Here is a 19,009-nt window from a genome sequence, read left to right on the forward strand (position 1 = left end):
CTTTTAAATGAAAAACCTCCAAGGCTGTACAGCACGTACAGCAGGGTGGGTAGTTTCATCCAGGCAGATGGCTGCACTCCTGCATATTCAATGCTCTTGTCTCCCCTGGATGCACTTGCACTGGGTGAGCCGGCAAGAAACAACTGAGGGAAATGTAAACCCTCCCAGATTTGTGAACTCTGCAAAGATTCACCCTTTCCAGTGTATCTATACACCATTTTCCCTCCAGGTGGAAAGTGCAGTGGTTTTCCTTATTCAGAGCTATTATTTAAAAAGCACCAGGTGGGCTGGAGCCTGCTGAGCAGTGTCAGCTCCCATGGAGGGTCCTCTGCCTTGCCTCTGCCACCCATGACCAGCTGGGGGGTGGGGGGCATGTGGGTGCTGGAGGGGGCAAGCGGGTGCTGTGCCTCCTGCCTTGCCAGGTACCATTTGCTCCTGATGACAAGCTCAGACATCCCCGTCAAGGAGTCCTGGCACAGCCACTTTGTCCGGTACCTAGATCCGCTGCAATTCCCAAATGGCACCATGTCCAACAGGGCCTTCCTCATGCAGAAAGGCTCTTGCTACAGATTTTAGGCAGGATTTGGATTTCTGTGATGCTGAGATCCCCGACTTGAATAGATCTTTACCCAGGTTTATTTGCTAAAACTTTTGACCCAAATATTCAGACCTCTGGGTTTGGGTGGTTCCCCCCCCAGCTGCCATGTCTTGCTAGTGCAGTTTACCTTACCTCAGGAACAGCTGCTGCCCCAGGTGAGAATTGCATATGTCTTTAACTAGTCAGCGTTCAAGTCAGTCCTTGATTCATAATCCAGAAAAGGCCTTTAAAATCTGCACTCAAGGCTCAGGTGGCATTTAATGTACAAGGCTAGCTAAGCTCAATACCCCACTGCATGAGTGCCACTATTGCACTGCAGCCCCCATCCTTGAGGAGGACCCTCAGGAAGGGGAGAATCGAAGCCAAAGGGGGACCAGGTAGCAGTGCTGCTCATGGCAGCATTCAGAGCCATGATGGGAACAGTGAAAAGCAAGAAGAGGACAAAGTTATCAATGTTGGTCATTTCAATGCAAAGCCAACAGGCTGCAACAGGCAGCAATATATTGACCATGCGGTATTAGAGAAGTGCCTTACCGTGAGCGGTCTGAAACCCTGTCATCTAGAGATCCTTCTTTCTAATATGCTGCTTTGTTTTTAAAAGCCTCTCCCAGGCTCTAGCAGTCAGGTTCTAGGAGGAAATATTCCGGGAGTAGTGAAAGGCAGTTTTCTGGAGACCCCCCACAGCTAAGGGCTGGGACCAGCTCCCTCTGCTTGTCATGCCGTGCGTATACCACCGCATAATTTGGCTCCCCGCTTCAGTGCTAGGCTACGGTCCCCACCTTGCACATGGCTGCTTAAATCTCAGCCCACTCCCAGACTCCCGACTGGGGTGCAGTGATCACCTTGCTCCGAAACAAAACCCAGATACAGTTCTGCAGGGGGCTGCCCCATACCCAGTGTGGATGAGCGGGCACCAGGTTCGGCTCCCCATGCCGCACAGAGCCCTCCAACAGCATCGCACTGAAACATCACCAGCCCACAGCATTTTGCTATAAAAATCCCATTCAGCTCACCAGTTAACACTGTCTTCCCCTCATTTCAGACACCAAATTGGCAAAACACACACACACGCAACATCCAAAGGAGACCGCATGCCCACTGTTAGCAGCAGGGACACCACCAGTGTGCTTCCGTGGGCAAGGGGGTCTGAGCAGCTCGGGTGGGAAGGCTGGAGCAGTGAGTGAGGCTGGAATCCCTGGAGCAGGTACGTCCAGCAGCAGAGGTGTAGCCTGAGACTTCAGAGCCAGCTCTGTGCTGGTCCCCCAGCAGCAGGCAAGTGGGGGCAGAGCCATGGGCACACGGAAAAAACCCATGTGGAAAAAACCCCATGTGGAGTTGCCCTACACCAGGGTGGCCACCCAGGTGGCAACTCACCTGGGATAACCTGCAACAGATAATCCACGCTGCATAACTGTCCCACACCAGATAATCTGCACCGGCTGCCCCACAGAGGGGAAGTGTGCCAGGGGATGGTGCCATGTCTCTTGCTCAGGCTCTGCTGTTCCCCCTCCGCTCCTACACTGGGACCAACTCCCCAGGGCACAAACCTCCTCCTCCTTGGCCCCACGCTCTCCCCACCAGGCAGCCCTTGGTGCCCCACCTGCAGGGCACCCACTGGAGACAGTGCCAGGAGCCTCCCGACACAGGGCTGGCCCCGTACCATCACTGTGCTTAACGACCAGCAGGCAAACCTGCGCTGGGGGGCACAAGCACACCATCAAAACATCTGGGAAAAGCCTCGTAATATTCGTTTGCCTCTCTTCCTAAAGATGTAGAACAAATACCGAACTGCTTAAGTACACCTAATAAATTACAGGCTATAGCTATTTGGCAGTTACAGTTTAAGCAATGCAAGACAATTTGTAAGTTATACAATTTTAACTTTTGTTTTTAAAGTTTCATTTATGATAGAAAAATCAGCAAGATAAGAGATCCCCCATATAGTTTTACTTTGGGCGGGGGGGGCAGGGAGGGGAATCAAATCCCCAGTGCTACAATACCTCAGGGTCCCAAAAGGGACTGGCAGATGTGCTAATGCTTCTGGTTGTACTGAACATGTTTTCATGGTATCTCAACTGTTACAACTGAGAACCCAAAGGCCAACGATGCCATTAACTTAAGGAAGACATACTGTGCTTGGGTCTTCAGAAGGAAATTAATTTTTTTCTTGTTTTTTTTTTTTTTTTTTTTAAAGAGTAGAGAGTCTTGTTGCTGATGACTTATACTGCCAAGAACATCATCTCTTGAGAAGCACTCTGATAGGAAATTCATAAAAATGCAACTTCTTCAAATGAGAAAGATTTCCATTTTGGAAAGTCTCTTTCCAACAGAAGTCAAAATTATACACTGTAGGGCAGCAGTCTCTGGTCCCTCAACTTTGCTTCCAGAGGGCTGGGGATCTGAATCCACGCTCAACAAAAACCACATCAGCTAACAGGCATACACCTGCAGTTGCCAGGATCCTCTTCATCTGCAAAAAAAACAGTGCCAGAAGTAAGCATCATGTCAGTTGACACAGACCTCTTCCACAACACCCTCCTCCTCAAAAGCAACGTGGCTTTCTGCTCCCCTGCTCTGCACAGATTCTGGCATCAGCCACTGCAGTTGTCATCACTTGTGGCACCTAAGATACCGAAAGACAGAAAGCTACCATTGCACTTGTGAGAAATCACCATCCCTGTGCTCTTCCTCGCTACTGCACTGGCTCCCTCAAACAGTCATCCAAGTCCAAAGGCAGGCAGCCTGCAAGGTGCCTGCAAAACCAAAGAGAACTGAAGTCCTGACACTTATCATCTATGAGGGGCCTGCCAAAAGCTGCAAAGGTCCTAGGAACAACATGACACTCTCTGGGCAATCAGGAAGGGTGATGAGCTGTCCTATACCCTGAAGGACACTGTGCCTTACTACCCTGCCGCTTTCTTGAGAAATGCTAAAACTATATACAGATGCATACAGAATGCTCACCCTAACCCCTGCTAGATAATCTCACCATCATTCCTGTTAAGAGAGACGGTATCAGCAACTTACACAGTATACAGCAAAACTGGTGAAAAAAACAAGGTTCCATCTTCAATAAAGTCAGGAATTCCAGGAAAACGCAATGCACCTAGAATAAAAAAAATGCATACTATCAAACCACCTAGCCACCCCTGAACACTCAATACAAAAGCCCTGAAAAAAAAAGAAGCTGCATACAAGCATACTTTCTACTATACATGCTGCTGAACCTTGACCAGTGCTGAAGCTCTTACCTCAAACAGACACCTCCACTTCTCTAAACTGCAAAACACTTCTGCCCAAACAGCCGTGCAAACTCAAAAGCTGCAGAGGACTGCAGGGATGGCTGAGCACCAACACCAGAGCACCCCAGGAACAGCCTGAGCTCCCTGAGCAGAGGCTGTGGCTCATAGAGCCCGGGTCCTGCCCACCCCCTTCCCACAACCACCTGGGAAAGGGGCAGGGAGAACCACCACAAGGCGTTAAGATGGCTGGAGGAGCAGCAGGGCTTTCCTCATCCATCCCCGATTTTCAGCGTGTGAAGCGCTGAACAGAGAAAGCGACCCTGACTGGAAATGACGATACCTGCTCTTGTACTATGGCTACATCTATTGTATTGGCGATGTGACTGGGTAAGGAATGAAACTTAATTTTTCTGGGGTGTAGGTAGAAAAAGATAGATGTCCTACTAAGCTATGTGAGAAAGTAGTTCATGAAATGCAATAGTAATATTGTTATCAAAAATGATGTGCTTTAGTTCCTGTAAAAAAACCCCAAATGCTATGGGGCTACGCTTCATTTCTAGCAAGACTGTGCATCCCACCTAACTTCTAACAGAACTACCTTCTGGATAGGACTGAATGACAAAGCAGAATTAGATCCCATAAGAATCCCTTCTCAAAAATATCTCTGCTTGCAAAGTAAATTATTTATGGTAAATTGCCAGCAATTCAGTCACCTTGACAGTCTCTCCAGCTGACTCCCTTAAGAGAACTAGATGAGTCCCAAAGAGAGAAAACACCAAAAAACCCATGGAACTATAAGAAATGTATCAGAAACTGTATGAAGCAGCCTAATTAACACTGAAGTAGCTAAAAAAGAAAAATAAATTGCACAACAAAACAAAAACCACCATGGGAGATGTATCAATAAAAATAGATGAAGGCTATCACCTCCTCTGAAAAACCCAAGAGGAGATCTGAGCTGACTGTAGACATTTTGGGGGGTACCAGATACCAAACGGAAACTTAATATAAGACAGAAAACAAAAAGACTGCTCTGGAGGACAAAGATGGCTTTGGAACAGGTTCTGACAGAGCGAGAGGCATTGTCACAGGGATTAGAAAGGTCCCGAAGGGGCCAGAGAAACCAAAGAAGGCTTAGGGCTGCAATGAGCTCACAAGGGAATTGAACAAAGTACAGATGTCCTCAAGGGACTGGGACCCTACAGAGGCATGCCAAATGGATGAGAGGACAGAAAGACCGACTGGGGTAATGGATGCAGACTCAGGAAGGGTTCTGAGGGGAAAAGAGGGGTGCAAAGTGTCCTCCCGAGCTAAAACGGGGCTCTAGGGCATAGGGGATGTCTCGTGACAGCTTGGCAAAGGCAGCAGAGGCGTCCCAAGGGGGCCTGAGAGACCAAAGCAGCCTCGGAGATAACAATGAGGGACTCTGAAGGGGATTGTGACAAAGTACAGATGTCGTCAGGGGGTTGGGGTCTGAACGGAGGCATCCGAAATGGCAAAGAGTAAGATAAGAGCTGTCTGAAGAGCACAACAAATTAAAATTGAAAGGAAGCTGAAGTGCTACAAGAGTGCTGTGGAGTACAAGAAAGGACTCAGAAGACAGAGAGAGTAGAGGAATTAGGAGGGGGCAGGGTGAGAAAAGAAGGCTTGGAGACACAGTGAGGGCGTTGGAGCCTCAGGAGGGTATCTAGGCAAACTACAGATGCCTGAGAGAGGAACCGAACAGAGACACCCTCGATGGCAGAGAGAAGGATAAAGGAGCGCTGCGTAGCAAAGAAAGAAGGGAGGCTCTGATGGAACGAGAGAGAGGGAAAGGGAGATAAAGTGCTATAAGGTGCTGTGGAGATTGAGAGAAGTCTGTAATTTGGAACATGCATTCACCAAAAACCCACGACACCTAGGAAGGCCTATGTTTCCTTTTTATTAGTCGGAGGAGACATAGCTGCTATTTTGTTAATCACGTCCATTGGGATCTGATGACGTCGATCTTTCCATTTTATTCCTAAAAACTGGATCTCCTGTGCAGGTCCCTTGACCTTACTTTGTTTTATGGCAGAACCAGCTTTCAGAAGGTTTTGGATTATTTTCTTCCCTTTCTCAAAAACTTCTGCTGTGTTGCCCCATAAGATGATGTCATCAGCAAGTGTTCTGGAGCTTCACCCTCCTCCAGTGCAGTCTGGATTAGTCCATGGCAAATGGTGGGGCTGTGTTTCCACCCTTGGGGCAGTTGATTCCAGGTGTACTGGATGCCCCTCCAAGTAAAAGCAAACAGTGGCTGGCACTCTGGTGCCAGAGGGATTGAGAAAAATGCATTAGCGATGTCAGCTGTGGCGTACCACTTGGCTGCCTTTGACTCTAGTTCGTATTGAAGTTCTAGCATGTCCGTCACGGCAGCACTCAGCGGTGGCGTGACTTCATTCAGGCCACGATAATCAACTGTTAGTCTCCATGCTCCATTAGACTTTCGCACTGGCCATATGGAACTGTTAAAGGGTGAGTGAGTTTTGCTGATGACTCCATGGCTCTCCGGTTGGCGAATCAACTTATGGATGGGAATCAGGGAGTCTCGGTTGGTGTGATGTTGCTGCCAGTGCACCATTGTGGTAGCAATTGGTATTTGTTGTTCTTCAACCCTCAGTGACCCCACAACTGAAGGGTCTTGAGAGAGACAAGGCAGGGTAGACAGCTGTTTAATTCCCTCTGTTTCCAAGGCAGCTATACCAAAAGCCCACCGATACCCCTTTGGGTCCTTAAAATACCCTCTCTAGGTAGTCTATGCCAAGGACGCACGGAGCCTCTGGGCCAGTCACAATGGGGTGTTTCTGCCACCCATTCCCAGTTAGACTTACTTCAGCCTGCAGTACAGTTAGCTGTTGGGATCCCCCCGTCACACCAGCAATACGAACGGGTTCTGCCCCTTTACAACTTGATGGCATTAGAGTGCACTGTGCGCCGGTGTCTAGTAGAGCCTTGTACTCCTGTGGGTCTGACGTGCCAGGCCATCGAATCCACACAGTCCAAGAGACCCGGTTATCCCTTTCCTCCACCTGGCTGGAGGCAGGGCCCTTCTAATCCTGGACAGAATATTTGTTACTCACTTCTTGTAAAAATGACTTAGAAGTCCCTTCAAGAGTATCAGAAGTAAGATCAGCCCTTCTACTCTGTCTGGAAACTGGAGCACCATTTTTCCTGGAAGAATCCCCTTTTGTGGTGTTTTTTCCTCACAACTCACGTACCCGTGCATCTAGGACCGAGGTCGGTTTTCCCTCCCACTTCCTCATGTCCTCTCTGTGGCCACACAGGTAAAACCACAGGGCACCTTGTGGTGTGTACCTTCTATATTCTCTCTTGAGCAGAGGAACACTCGCTCCTAATTGCTGAGATAAATTTTCGATCAGTTTTTGGACTTTTTGCACGGTTTTTCCACAGTTGAGCCTCAGGCTCATAGGGAGGAAGAGAGATTTTCTTTGTATTGCCAGAGCTGGTGAGCCATTTCATTAATCATCAGTGCCTCTTCGTCTTTTCCAGGTCAGTACTGCCGATGGGTTGGCATACGATGGTGGTGTGTTCCATACAAACTTCCACCAGGTGTGTTGTGTGCATTGGACTTCGGCTGGAGGAGAAGGGGAAGATGAAGGGAGGTGTCTCCTCCGTGGACTGGCTCTCCGAGGAGAAAAGGTAAAAGGTGTAATTATTAATAGTTTCTGGTAGATGGCTCCCGCAGTACAGAGGTGATGGCAATGCTGAATACAAATACCAGATTAGTTTCATGACCAGCAATTCTATCGTATCATAAACCAGTGTTACAAAGTACAACAACATAACTTTAGCCCAGTTCCCACAGGTGATAAACAGCACAACAGGGAGGATATACTGCAAGTAAGGTATTACAAAATGCAACTTTAACAAGCACACCAACTTAGAGAGCAAATAAATCAACATTGCCAGCAGGGACTATTGAACCAATATAATGAATGCTTATAACAAACTTGTTCTAATGCATTCCAGTCAGATCTGTCGTTATCTCAACCCTTTGAGCCCCACGTTGGGTGCCAAAAAAGACTGTCGTGGTTTAACCCCAGCCAGCAACTAAGCAGCGTGCAGCTGCTCGCTCACCCCCCCCCCCCCCCTCCCCGTGGGATGGGGGAGAGAACTGAAAAAAAAAAAAAGGTAAAACTCTTGGGTAAAGATAAAGACAGATAATAGGACAGACAGAAAGAAAATAATAATGATAATAACAATAAACTGACAACAATAATAAAAAAGGAATTGGAATATCCAAACCAAGTGATGCACAATGCAATTGCTTGCCACCCACTGACCAATGCCCAGTTATTTCCCGTGCAGTGATCTGCACCCAGCTCCCCCAGTTTACATGCTGGGCATGACATCGCACAGTGTGGAATACCCCTTTGTCCAGTTTGGGTCAGCTGCCCTGGCTGCGTCCCCTCCCAACTTCTTGTGCCCCTCCAGCCTTCTCGCTGGCTGGGCATGAGAAGCTGAAAACCCCTTGACTTGGTATAAACACGACTTCCCAACAACTGAAAACATCAGCGTGTTACCAACGGTCTTCTCATACTGAAGCCGAGACGTGGCGCTGTACCGGGCACAAAAAGGCGATTATCGCCGTCCCAGCCGAAGCCGGGACGCGTGGGCAGGAGCTGGGGTGCAGGTGGGAGGGACGGGCACCCGCCCCGTGCGTGGGAGAAGGCTGGTGGGTGGGCGAGCCGTGCCTGCCTGCGCCCGCCCGGGGCCGATCCCCCTCCCCACCCCACCCCCCCCCCCCCCGGCCGCGAGGGCTCAGTGCCACAGAGGACGCGAGCACAGGGAGCGCGCGGCGTGTGTAACACGCGTGGGCCGCCCGAAACTCCCGCGGGTGGCCGAGGGACGGGGGCGCGGCGCTCGGCGTCTCCCCGGGGCGAACTCTAACGAAGGAGCCAGGTGAGATGCTACCGGGACCGACGGCCCGGGGCGGGGCGGCTGGACCGGGGCGGGCGGCGGGTACCGGGGTGGGGGCGGAGGGCCGGCGGCCGCCCGCCTCCGCGGGGCCGCCCCGCTGCAGTCTCCCGGCAGCCCGGGAGGAGGAGACGGCGGGGCGCGCAGGAAGGAGCGGGGCAGCCCCGCGGAGACGGACGCCGGGCGGGCGGCAGCTCCGCGCCCCCCCCCCCTCCCCCCCCCCACGCCCCCCGCCGCCGCTCCCGCCGCCCGCGCCCCGCGGCCCCCCGGCCCCATGGCAGGGCCCGCCGCCCCCCGCGGCCCGCCGCGGCCCTGGGCCGCCCTGCTGCTCCTCGCCGCCCTGCTGCCCGCCGCCGCACCAGGTAAGGCAGCCCGGCGGTACCTCCGGCTCTGCGGGCGCGGGGCTGAGCCTTCGCTGGCCCACGCGTGTCGCCGACGGCCTCCGCGCCCCGCTGCTGCCGCGGCATCGCGGGGGGATGCCCGGGCCGGGACGAGCCGAGCCGAGCCGAGCCGGGCTGCCTCCCGTGCTGAAGCACCTGCTGCTGCCCCGGGTTTGTGCCGGTGCCTCCGGGGCGAGCTGCTCCCCCCCCTGCCCCCCCGCAGGCAGGGGAGGGGGTCCCGAGCGGAATGGGGGGGGGGGGGGGGGCTGCAAAGCCGGGCAAGCCCCGGCATTGAGGGTTTGGGGGACCCCCGCGGCTCTCGGAGACCGGGACGCCCTCCCTCCCCCCCCCCCCCCCCCCCCCCCCGCAGCTCTGCCCGCTGCGGCTCGGCTGCGCTTGGGGCAGCTCCGGGGCGCGGGGCTGCAGCCCGCAAGGATGCTCCCGGTCCAACGGAGGGCTGCTCCCCTCTTGCCTTTAGCCCGTGGGTGCCTTATTCCCGCTGGCACCGGGTGCCGGTCCCTTCGTCCCGCCTGGGCTCGCCGGGAGAGCCCCGCTTGCGCGGTTAACGGCGTTGACAGCGGGCAGCTCCCGTGCTGAGCATCTCCCTGGAAAGTCAGGCGAGATCCCTCTTTTCTTCATTCCCACCGCCGGAGCCCTGTGGATCGGACCCTGGATCAGCCTGGGTGAGGCTGGGGCTGCTGCCGGGACTCCCCGGGCTCTCAGCCTCTGGTTCCAACTGCTCTGGAGGTGGGTGGGGGGTGGCAGATCTCCCCCGTCCTCCCCCGTGTGTAAGTTACAGCGTAGGAGAACTGCAGCCCCTGCCGCACTGCTTGCACCGCAGGCAATGCCGAGCCCCGGATCTGTCTCGGCTTGTGGCCACGAGGTCTTTGCACCAGAGCGCGGCTAGAGACAGGGTGTAGAGGGACATACGGCGGCACTTCAGCACCAGAATTTAACTGCTGAGGTTACATCGGCCGGGGGACACCTGCTGCCTGGCTCTGGATGTGGTGGCTGTCTCATCTCCAGCCTGGTGCTGTAGTTGCAGAGCAGCCAGCCAAGGACGGTGGCATCTCCCCCCCCAGCAGCTCTGGGCTGGGCAGGAGAACCCGGGACCTAACGTCACCCGCAGCTCCTGGTGAGTTTTAGTGTGCAGCTAAACAAACTGGAAAGATCTGCTTAACCCGGAGCAAGGAAAAGATCACCGAGCCTGGTTTGAAGACCCTGTGCAGGCCTCTCTCTCTTCGTGGGCTGCCGAAGGTGCGTGGCTCGCAGGGTGCGTGGTCGCAGAGTAGCGGCGGGGTGTGTTTGAAGGAGGCTGAGGGCAGAGCAGCTTTGCTGGCAGGTACCCACGTATCCACTGCCGTCTCTTTTCCCATGACGTGCTGTGCCTGTCCAGGTTAAGCCTGGGATCACTCTCCTGGAAGTGGATTTGTAGTAGCGCTCCTCTGTGGCAGTGGGAAATGGAGGGGGAACTGCATCTGCTGTCCCTGGGGCTGCCTGCTGGCAAGTGAGAGGGGAGGCAGGGAAGGGAGCAGGGGAGTTTGTGTGGCGGTGGCATGGGCAACATCCGTCGGAAGTGTCACAGCCTCTGAGGAAAAGTGCTAGCTGTTGAGCACAGGCAGGCTTTTGCTTCTCTGACTGTGTAATGTCTAAAGTGATTCTGCGGGAGTCTGCAACTTCACTGAAAATTTTGGATGTAACATCCATGCAGTCTTTCTGCGTTTGCAGACCCACACCAATGCGCTGTAAAACCACGCCAATTTCTGAACAAACCCAAATGTCTTGGCATAGCGCTGCGCAGAGCTCTGCGTGCTTCCCAGCTACGGACCTCTGGAGCGCACCAAAACCTGCTGGAGTGGGAACGCTGTGCTCTTAACCCCAGAGCAGCTATACAGGACTGGGTGTGGGCTGCATGTGTGCTCCTTGTTCCTGGTGGTATGCTGGCCACGCTGAGTGGGCACCACTTCTCCTGTCTGGAGAGTAGTTTATAAGCCACTGAAGCCGGACTGTGCCCTGAACAAGTGCAGTCTCAGGCAGGAGGGCTGCTGGGTGCTGGAGTCCTTTCTCAGGGGGTAAAAGCTATTGCTGAGTGCCTTTGCTGCCCTTGACCCTGCTTTCTCATCTTCTAGCTGTGTTTGAAATGGTCCCTTCCCATCCTCCTTTCCTCCTCGCCTTTCCAGCACACACTCTGTCCAGGTGACCTGTCCCAAACTCACTCTGCACTTTGGAGCCTTTGCCCAAGTGCCGTGTCTGGGAGACGGGGAGGCTGCCTTGGCTCCGCGGAGGGGCTCCGACAAAGGAAATGAAAGAGCCCTTCAATTTTTGTCCAGGGAAAGAAAGAAAAGATCTTTTTTCCCAGTGAGGGTCTGGCATTGGGCTGGTGCTATCATTGATGATGCTTCTCTTTATCAAAATGGAATGTCTGCCCGGGATTGCTGTGGGCAGCCTCTCGGGCCAAGGAAGCGTAAGAGAAGAGTGTTGTGCTAGAGCCGGCCTAGGGGCAGATGCCATTTGTGTATTGCCAAGAGAGGTTTTTGTTGCTTGCTGCCAGAACCCGTGTGTGGAAGGATGGATACTGGCAGAGGAAAGCAGTCTTCCTGTAGAAACCCTCCTTGGTTGCTTTTATACGAACAATATTCAAGCACCACCTGTGGCCGGTGGGAGAAATTTGGGAAGGAACCCAAACAGAACCCAGCAGAAGAGGCTGTGCTCAGAGCGAGAGACTTTCTGACAGCAGCACTAACTCTCATTTTCCCTCCTTGTCTAGACTGTGTGACATAAACAGAGAAAGCAGAAGGGTCTCCAAGGGAATTTTCCACTTCATTTAGCTCGAAGGAATGCATCTTCTCAGTTATGTAGGACAATGCTGTAATGGTCTTAACTGTATAGCTCTGTACCAGCCTCTGGGTGTGTCAGAGGTATGAAAGCCCTTGTGCCGTCCAAGTCTGTAATTCCAGCTCTTCAGACAGCACATGCATTGAGGCTGGCTGGACATGTGGTTAAGAAGATGCTTTCAGAAGCTGATCTATACAGAAAGAAAATAGGGGGGGTCTGAGTAGATCGTGCAGCAGGACAAAAATGTGGCATGCTTTCACTCTGCCAGCAGAGGGAATGGGATCTCGTCTGTATGATCCAGTGCGTTGGGTGGGCATTCATATGCCCCAAAAATACAGCTCCTTCCTCAGACACGCTCAGTGCTCAAGTGACACTGATATTTCTCCTGCAGGACACTGAAATGGGAAAAGTGCCTTCTGAGTCTCAAGATAACTGAGGCTGGACTTCATGTCTGCACCAAGTTGTGTGTAGCTATCTGCAGGTGCTCTGTTGTCTTCAGTTCAATGAAGTGAAGCAGTATTTTCAGCAGGCTCAGTTTCTGGTGTGTGTCCAGGACCTGGACCCATGGTTTCTCCAGGGAGAAGCTGTGTCGCCCAGCTCTCTCCATCACTGGGGAAGTGCTACGGAGTGTGGCTAAGGTGGCATTGGGATGTGCTGGCATCAGGCATCGGGTCTCTCAAAATTACACTGCTGCAGCTCAGGTATAACCAGGAACCTTTCCTGACCAAAGACCTCCAGAGTGAGCCTGTGTTTAGTAGCCTGAGCGTGATCCCAAATATTCAAAAACCTGCAGCCAAACTGGTACCTTTTTTCTCCTTTTTAGTTTTGACATGTTAGGAGCTTGTTTAACTGGAGTTACCTGTCTTCCTAAATTAGTGTTCCTTAACTCCCCCCTCACCTGCCCAAGTGAACTGTCCATAACTAGGTGCATGCGTGTATCATGGGAACATTTACCACTTGTTGCTCGTGTGATTTCTGCTGAGGGGAAGGAGGAAACACAGATGTTTTAGCTATGCCTCCTGTAGAAAGCTAATGCACTAAGCAGGTGAAGTGCTAATGCACTAAGCAGGTGAAGTGCTCACTTCTCCAGAGGGAACGGCATAGACGTCGATGTGCCTTCGTCTCGGGAAGCTCTGTACCGCTGTTTTCTCCCCGAAGTCGCAAGCGTACTGCACTCTTGTGCAGCCTTGAGAGGGCAGTCCCAGCCCTGCAGATACTGCGCTGATCCCTCAGGCAGGTACAAGCACTCCCTGTTGTGCCTTTCTCATCCCCAAATCGCCACTCGTCTTTTCTGTTTTACAGCCCCGTGAAGCAGCAACGGTTTCACTGGTGTGTTGCACTACAGGACTGCTTTTATTCCTTGAGTGCAGTTGAAATTTTATTTGCGTGGAACTATGAGTGTTTTCCTTATTCCCCAAGACGAGAGATTGTTTCACCTCTGCAGCACATACCCCTGCCCAGCATGGGAGGGAGGGATGAACTGCTGGGTTGTGAGGCAGTGAAATCCAGAGGGGAGCAGCAGATCTTGAAGCTGGGGAGATCCTTTCCCTCTGGCTCATGAGGAGCCCAAGTATTCTGCTTCCATGTGGGCTGAGAACTTGCATTGAAGCTATGTTTGCACTGACACCACAGCCTCTGAGGAGTGGTATGGCTTACGTTTTCAGGGCAATAGAGGAGTGATGGGTCTCTTGAAGAAATGGAAGGTCGTCTGGAGGATCCTTTGCTATGCGTGACCCAGTATAAAGCCTTTGAAATCATGTTTATATCTTCTTATATGTGTTTGCTATACTGCCGCTTATTCTGCTGCGCTGTTGGCTGCAAAACCTACAGTGTGTGTCGAATGTTCACAAACTGCAGTGCCAAAATAAGCACTGCCAAGATCAAGACAGTGGCTTAAAAAGCACAAGATTTAAAAAATAAGAACTGCTGAGATCTTTTGCTTTGCTGTCTGTTCTCTGAGTCTCGGGACACACGTTTCTAAGCTTTGCTCCACACCCTGGATGTCTAGGGATTTAGAGGGATGGTATGGTTTAGTCTGCATCTGCACTGCCTGCCTCTTACCAAAGAGGCATTTAGATGAGCGAGGGGATTTTGCACTGACTCTGTACCTGGCTAGATGGACTCCTGATGCTCTGATCCCAGCTCTCGCATTTATTCCTACTTGCAGGCACCAGCAGCATTTGCCTGCAGCACCTCTGTAGTTGGATTCATTTCCTTTGGGGGCATACAAGCACCTGGAAAGTGTCAGGTTTCCCTGGTTCCTCTAAACTTTAGACAAGCTTGTAATGAAAAGGAGCTTTTTCTATGGTGGACCACACGGTTGAGTGCTTAACTACTATACTGGTAGCGGAGTTAACAAGAGCAACATCAAACTGTTTACACGGCAGCCCCTTCATTGCATGGTCTTGTCTTGCCTAGGGAGGTGGGAGGTTGTGCTGACAGGTCCTGTGCCTGTGGTCCTCATCAAGACCTGTACAGGCTGCTGAGCTCCCTCTGCCTCCTTCATCCTGGGGCGGATCCTGGTACCCACCTCTCTCCAGACCTCTCGTCCTGCGTCCTGCCCTCCTAAGGCACGTGGCTTCTGGGTTTCTGACACGCATAGCTCTGCAGACGCTGATTCCTCCTCCCGGGTTCCCTGGGACTGCTCTCTGGGATGTAATGTAAGGTCTTCTCTCTTCCTCTGCCCCTCAGAGTTTCTGCAAATGTATGTTCAAGCTTCAGGGTGTTTTGTACCGATCACAGCATTTTCAGGACGGTTAAAATCTGTGCAGGTTCTATCATACGCTTCCCGAACAGCAGTCACCCTACCTCACTCTCATCAAACTCATAACCCCTGGCCCGCTGTTAGCCCTTCACAAATTACATCTGCGCTGTGGGACGCAGGAGCTCTTCCCGCGTGCCAGGTCGGGGTGCGTACCCTGGCTGTGTCTCACCCCGTGCTGAAATCAGTCTGCGCCTGTGGCTCCATTTTGGTGTAGGTGCTTGCATTTGGCAGAGTTGGTCTATACTTAAAGCCAATAACCCAACGAGTGGAGAAACAAGGAAAGGTGGAAGAAAGACCCAAGTCATGTAGAAACTGCGTGCTCTAAACAGAGAGCTTTTCCTAAACAGAGGTAATATTGTTAGTTGCATCAGATGAAATACTGAAATCCTGTTACAAGGAAGGCGGTCCAAGCTGCTTCTTGCCCTGGAAGAAAACCTAAAAGGTACATCCAAATTTAACTATGTACGTATTAGAAAGCAATCTGGAGCAGTGTGTGTTTTAAATCACCCCTCTTCAGTGAGTAACTTGATCATCAAATCAGCTCTTCATTAAACAGAGTAAATTACTCTTTGAGGACTGTGGAGTGTGTTCATATTTCATTGTTCCAGTGCAGCTATTTCACTATTACTCAGTCATCAAGTCCTCTTGGGCATCTTGCAATGGTCCCAGTTCCAGCAAATCTTTCCGACTGTTGTATTTCTCTGGCATTAAACTGATTGTTTTTCCACTGGAGGAGTCGGTTGTTTTTAATATATACATCTGCTGCAAAATAAGAGGCAACTCTTCAAATGGTTATTTGTCATCATGTTTACTCTATAGTTGGCTGCAATATTTTGGCTGAAACTTTTTTTGGGGAGAAAGTGCAGAACTGCTGGAGCTGCAATGTTAGTTTTTCCTCATCTCTAAAAAGAAGACCAAAATAAGAGAAATTGAATAGACAATATGATTAGTTGTGGTACGCTGCAATGAAGTGCTTTATCCCTCCTCTCAGAGTGGCATCCTTGGAAGGGCGTACACCGTGGGAAGGGCCTTACTTGGTAACAGGCAACAACTACTGAGTTTACCTTAAAACTCCTGCAACAGCAAGCAGCAGATGTGACTGGCAAACCATTCTGCCGTGGCTGGTGGCTCACAACACCCAGCTCCCAGCCCGAGCCCTGCCACCCACCTGGCCAGCCCTCGCAGACCCCCCAGATGCTCCCGCTGCCGAAGGAGGGGAGCGTGGGAGCAGCACCCCATGCCCACCCCTGCTGCCCCTCCGGCAGCATCAGAAGCAGCGAGCCCTGGGCGTTTGCCCTCTGGTCTCTGCTCTCCTGTAGCAGAAGTAGCCGGGCTTCGTGTTTTCAGCCTTGGGAAGACAGCGTTTAGTTTTGCCCGTGCTACTGAGGTCCTTGGGCCAGAGCATGGCAGCATGAAGGCTGCGGCCAGATAGATGGAGGGCTGGATTTAGATGCTGTTATTCCTGCTTGGTAGTGTCTTGCTTCACATGGCAGCCCCGCTGAAATACCTAACAGCATCAGAATCCATCCCTGCATGTACAGTTGAGCTGCACTTTCACGTAATTTGAATGCCTTTCCCTTTCATCACCTTTTGAAGCCATGCCGAGTTTGGTGACGTAATTGTGTGGTCTTTAGCATCGTATGCTTTGCAGATGGCCCTGCAGCTCACGCACGGAGAGGTTGTAGCAGCATGAAGCCAACAGTGGTCCAGGGACTTGGCAGAAGGCTTGCTGGACTTTGCAGGAGTGGGTGCTGTGGGTTCTTAGTTCGCAGCCTTACCGTCTGCGTCAGCTGAGCTTCGTGTTGCCTTCTCTCCTCCCTGTGCTGTCAGTTTGACATTTCTGGTCTCCCAAAGTAAATGTATTATAAACAATTTAAGAGCGAATGGCAGTGATGGAAAGGCTCCATCTGGCTCGGCTGGACTGAGACTTCAGCCTGATTTCAGGTTGCATATATTTTTAATATACATATTTGGTAAGTGTCTGAGGTCTTATTACTGGGGAGGCGGGCTGGCAATCACAAGACCTGGTTACATTCATAGGTGCGCGACAAACTTTTCAAGTGGCATCTCACCTTTTCTGGGCTCCGTTGGCCCTGTTTTAAAAACGAGTTGAATGTTTTTTCCCACACTGTGGTGCTGGAGAACTGCCCAATCTAAGCCACTGTTCTCTTCTACTTGAAACTTTTGAAACAAGAAGTAATGACTGAAATCTTTTGTGAGATGCTCAGTGGTATCTCTGCAGGGTTTTATCAAACCTCAGTAAGAGACTGTTGGCTTTGTACTGTCTGTCTCTGCTGTAGACTCCCTCTTGTCTATTGTGTATTGGGCTGTGATTTGTGATACGCTTAAATACACGCTTACCTGCTGTGTGTGGTGGTACTCCCTGAAATCACTGGACGCTGGTGAAGGAAGTACATGCATGTTATTTTGCTGGATCGAACCTGCAAAGTGATGTGCTTTGGTGTCTGCCTCTCCAATCTGGGGATGTTAATCCAGCTGCACCACAGATTGGTGCTTGAGGATAAATTTGGCTTGGTGATCAGGTGACGTTTCTTTGGTGATAGAGACTGTGAGCACAGGTGTGGAAAGCCTGAAAATGTGGAGTATGCCAGCTTTCTATTTATTCCAGTCAGTGAACTTCAGAGTCTGCTTGGGACTGTTTAGAAAGTGATTTTTAATTCCTGCTTTTTATTGACTTCTGGTTCCTTAACTTGTTTGTTTTACGAGTGAAATTATTTACTATCAATCTAGATACTTGCTCTGTTGTAGGATCTTAGGGCAGCTTTGGTGATGCTGGAGCCCTTCTCCTGAGTCTCAGGCCCAAAGCTGTATGTGAGCAGAGGAGAGGGGAAGAGCTGCCCTTGGAGTGCATGGCCGTAAAGACCTGAATATCTTTTCCTACCACAATGACCCACCAAGAACGTTCTGAATGGCATCCATCCCTTGAAGTATCTGGTGCTTGCAGACACAGAAGAAATTGCTTTATTCCCAAAGAAACAAAGCCCACAGAAAATGAAATTAAACAGAAAAATAAGCTCTTCTGTAACGGCACAGCAACTGTATTTAAAACCTAGAAAGTCTAAACCTTAGACAGCAGTATTAGCAAGCCAAATTTGCTTGTCAGATGTGTATAGTAATGTACTTTTTTGTTTGCAATGTGATGATTGCTGTGCCAGGGCACCGAGTTCCTGCTCTTCACTCTTAATGGCTACCATAAGTCAAGCTGCTCCTCCAAGAACACGAGTGCATGCTTAAATTGGTGCCAGGGGACCGACCGCTCAGCAGGCACTGCATGCGTCTTCATGAAAGCCCTTCTTGGTCAGGGGCAGAGCTGCTGGGTTTCAGCTGCTGAGTGCAAGGTAATACCTGTTTATTGCCATGACATGTCTCGAACCATACGTGCTCCTCAGCCGCCCTCCCAGCAGTTCAGTCCCCAGTGCAGGACGTGTCATGCCCTTGGAAGTGCCGATTGTTGAGGGCCAGACACCTCCGCAAACACACTCGCTTCTTTCCTCTGCTAAAACAGTTTATTTAAATTACCCTTGGGGAGGGATGATGAGTGGTGTGAGACATTGTGGGGTTCTGGTCATGTTTGGTACCACGCTGTGCAGGTCGGGCTGGAAACCTGCAGCTAATGATGCGACAGGGGAATGAGAATGAGTGTTAAGACCTTGGAGGGCTGGAAATAGATTTCAGACCACCACTTCAGAAAAGTTAAAAGGGAATGGCTTTGTACTGGCTTAGGTCTTTCCTTGTGGTGGTGACAAGCCAGCTGTCCCACGTTGTGCTAGCACAGGGCAGAGGAACTGTGCTGGAAGGCTGGTGTGGGCATGGGGGGAAGGAACCATCCATCTATGTGTCAGCAGAGGGCAGGGAGAAGGAAATATAACACAAAACAAGTTTGTTTTTTTTTTTCCTAGCACCAGCAGGGAGAGAGGAAGGATGTCAGCCCAGTGGAGAGAGATGAAGTGAGAGCTCAGATAATGATGGACCCCAGGGTCTGGTGGGGTAAGCATCAGAGTAACTGATGAGTTAGTATGGATGTTTCTGGAAGAAGATGGTGTCCCTGAAGAGAGGGGGGATTATTTTTAGCATGTTTCCACCATTCTACCTCTTGCTTCCCTTGGGGGGAAACAATTTTTTTCTTAAGACCAGAGCCTTGCAGAACAAGCTGCTAGTAATTGCAGTAAGGGTGGCAGAAACAGACCCTATGAAGCCAAACATAAGAGCCTCC

At 51.3% G+C, this 19,009-nt stretch overlaps 1 protein-coding gene across 1 annotated transcript in view; it reads left to right on the forward strand.

Moving 5' to 3' along the window:
• The first annotated feature begins 9,065 nt into the window (after positions 1-9,065).
• FNDC1 (fibronectin type III domain containing 1) overlaps positions 9,066-19,009 on the forward strand; it is a 74,560-nt gene continuing 64,616 nt past the window's right edge. Inside the window, exon 1 of the mRNA XM_049801629.1 lies at positions 9,066-9,158. Coding sequence (XP_049657586.1) covers positions 9,071-9,158 — 88 coding nt within the window. The 5' untranslated portion in view covers positions 9,066-9,070. The remainder of the gene's footprint in view (positions 9,159-19,009) is intronic.

The sequence above is a fragment of the Accipiter gentilis genome, chromosome 5, assembly GCF_929443795.1.
Source record: "Accipiter gentilis chromosome 5, bAccGen1.1, whole genome shotgun sequence".
Lineage (NCBI taxonomy): Eukaryota > Metazoa > Chordata > Aves > Accipitriformes > Accipitridae > Astur > Astur gentilis.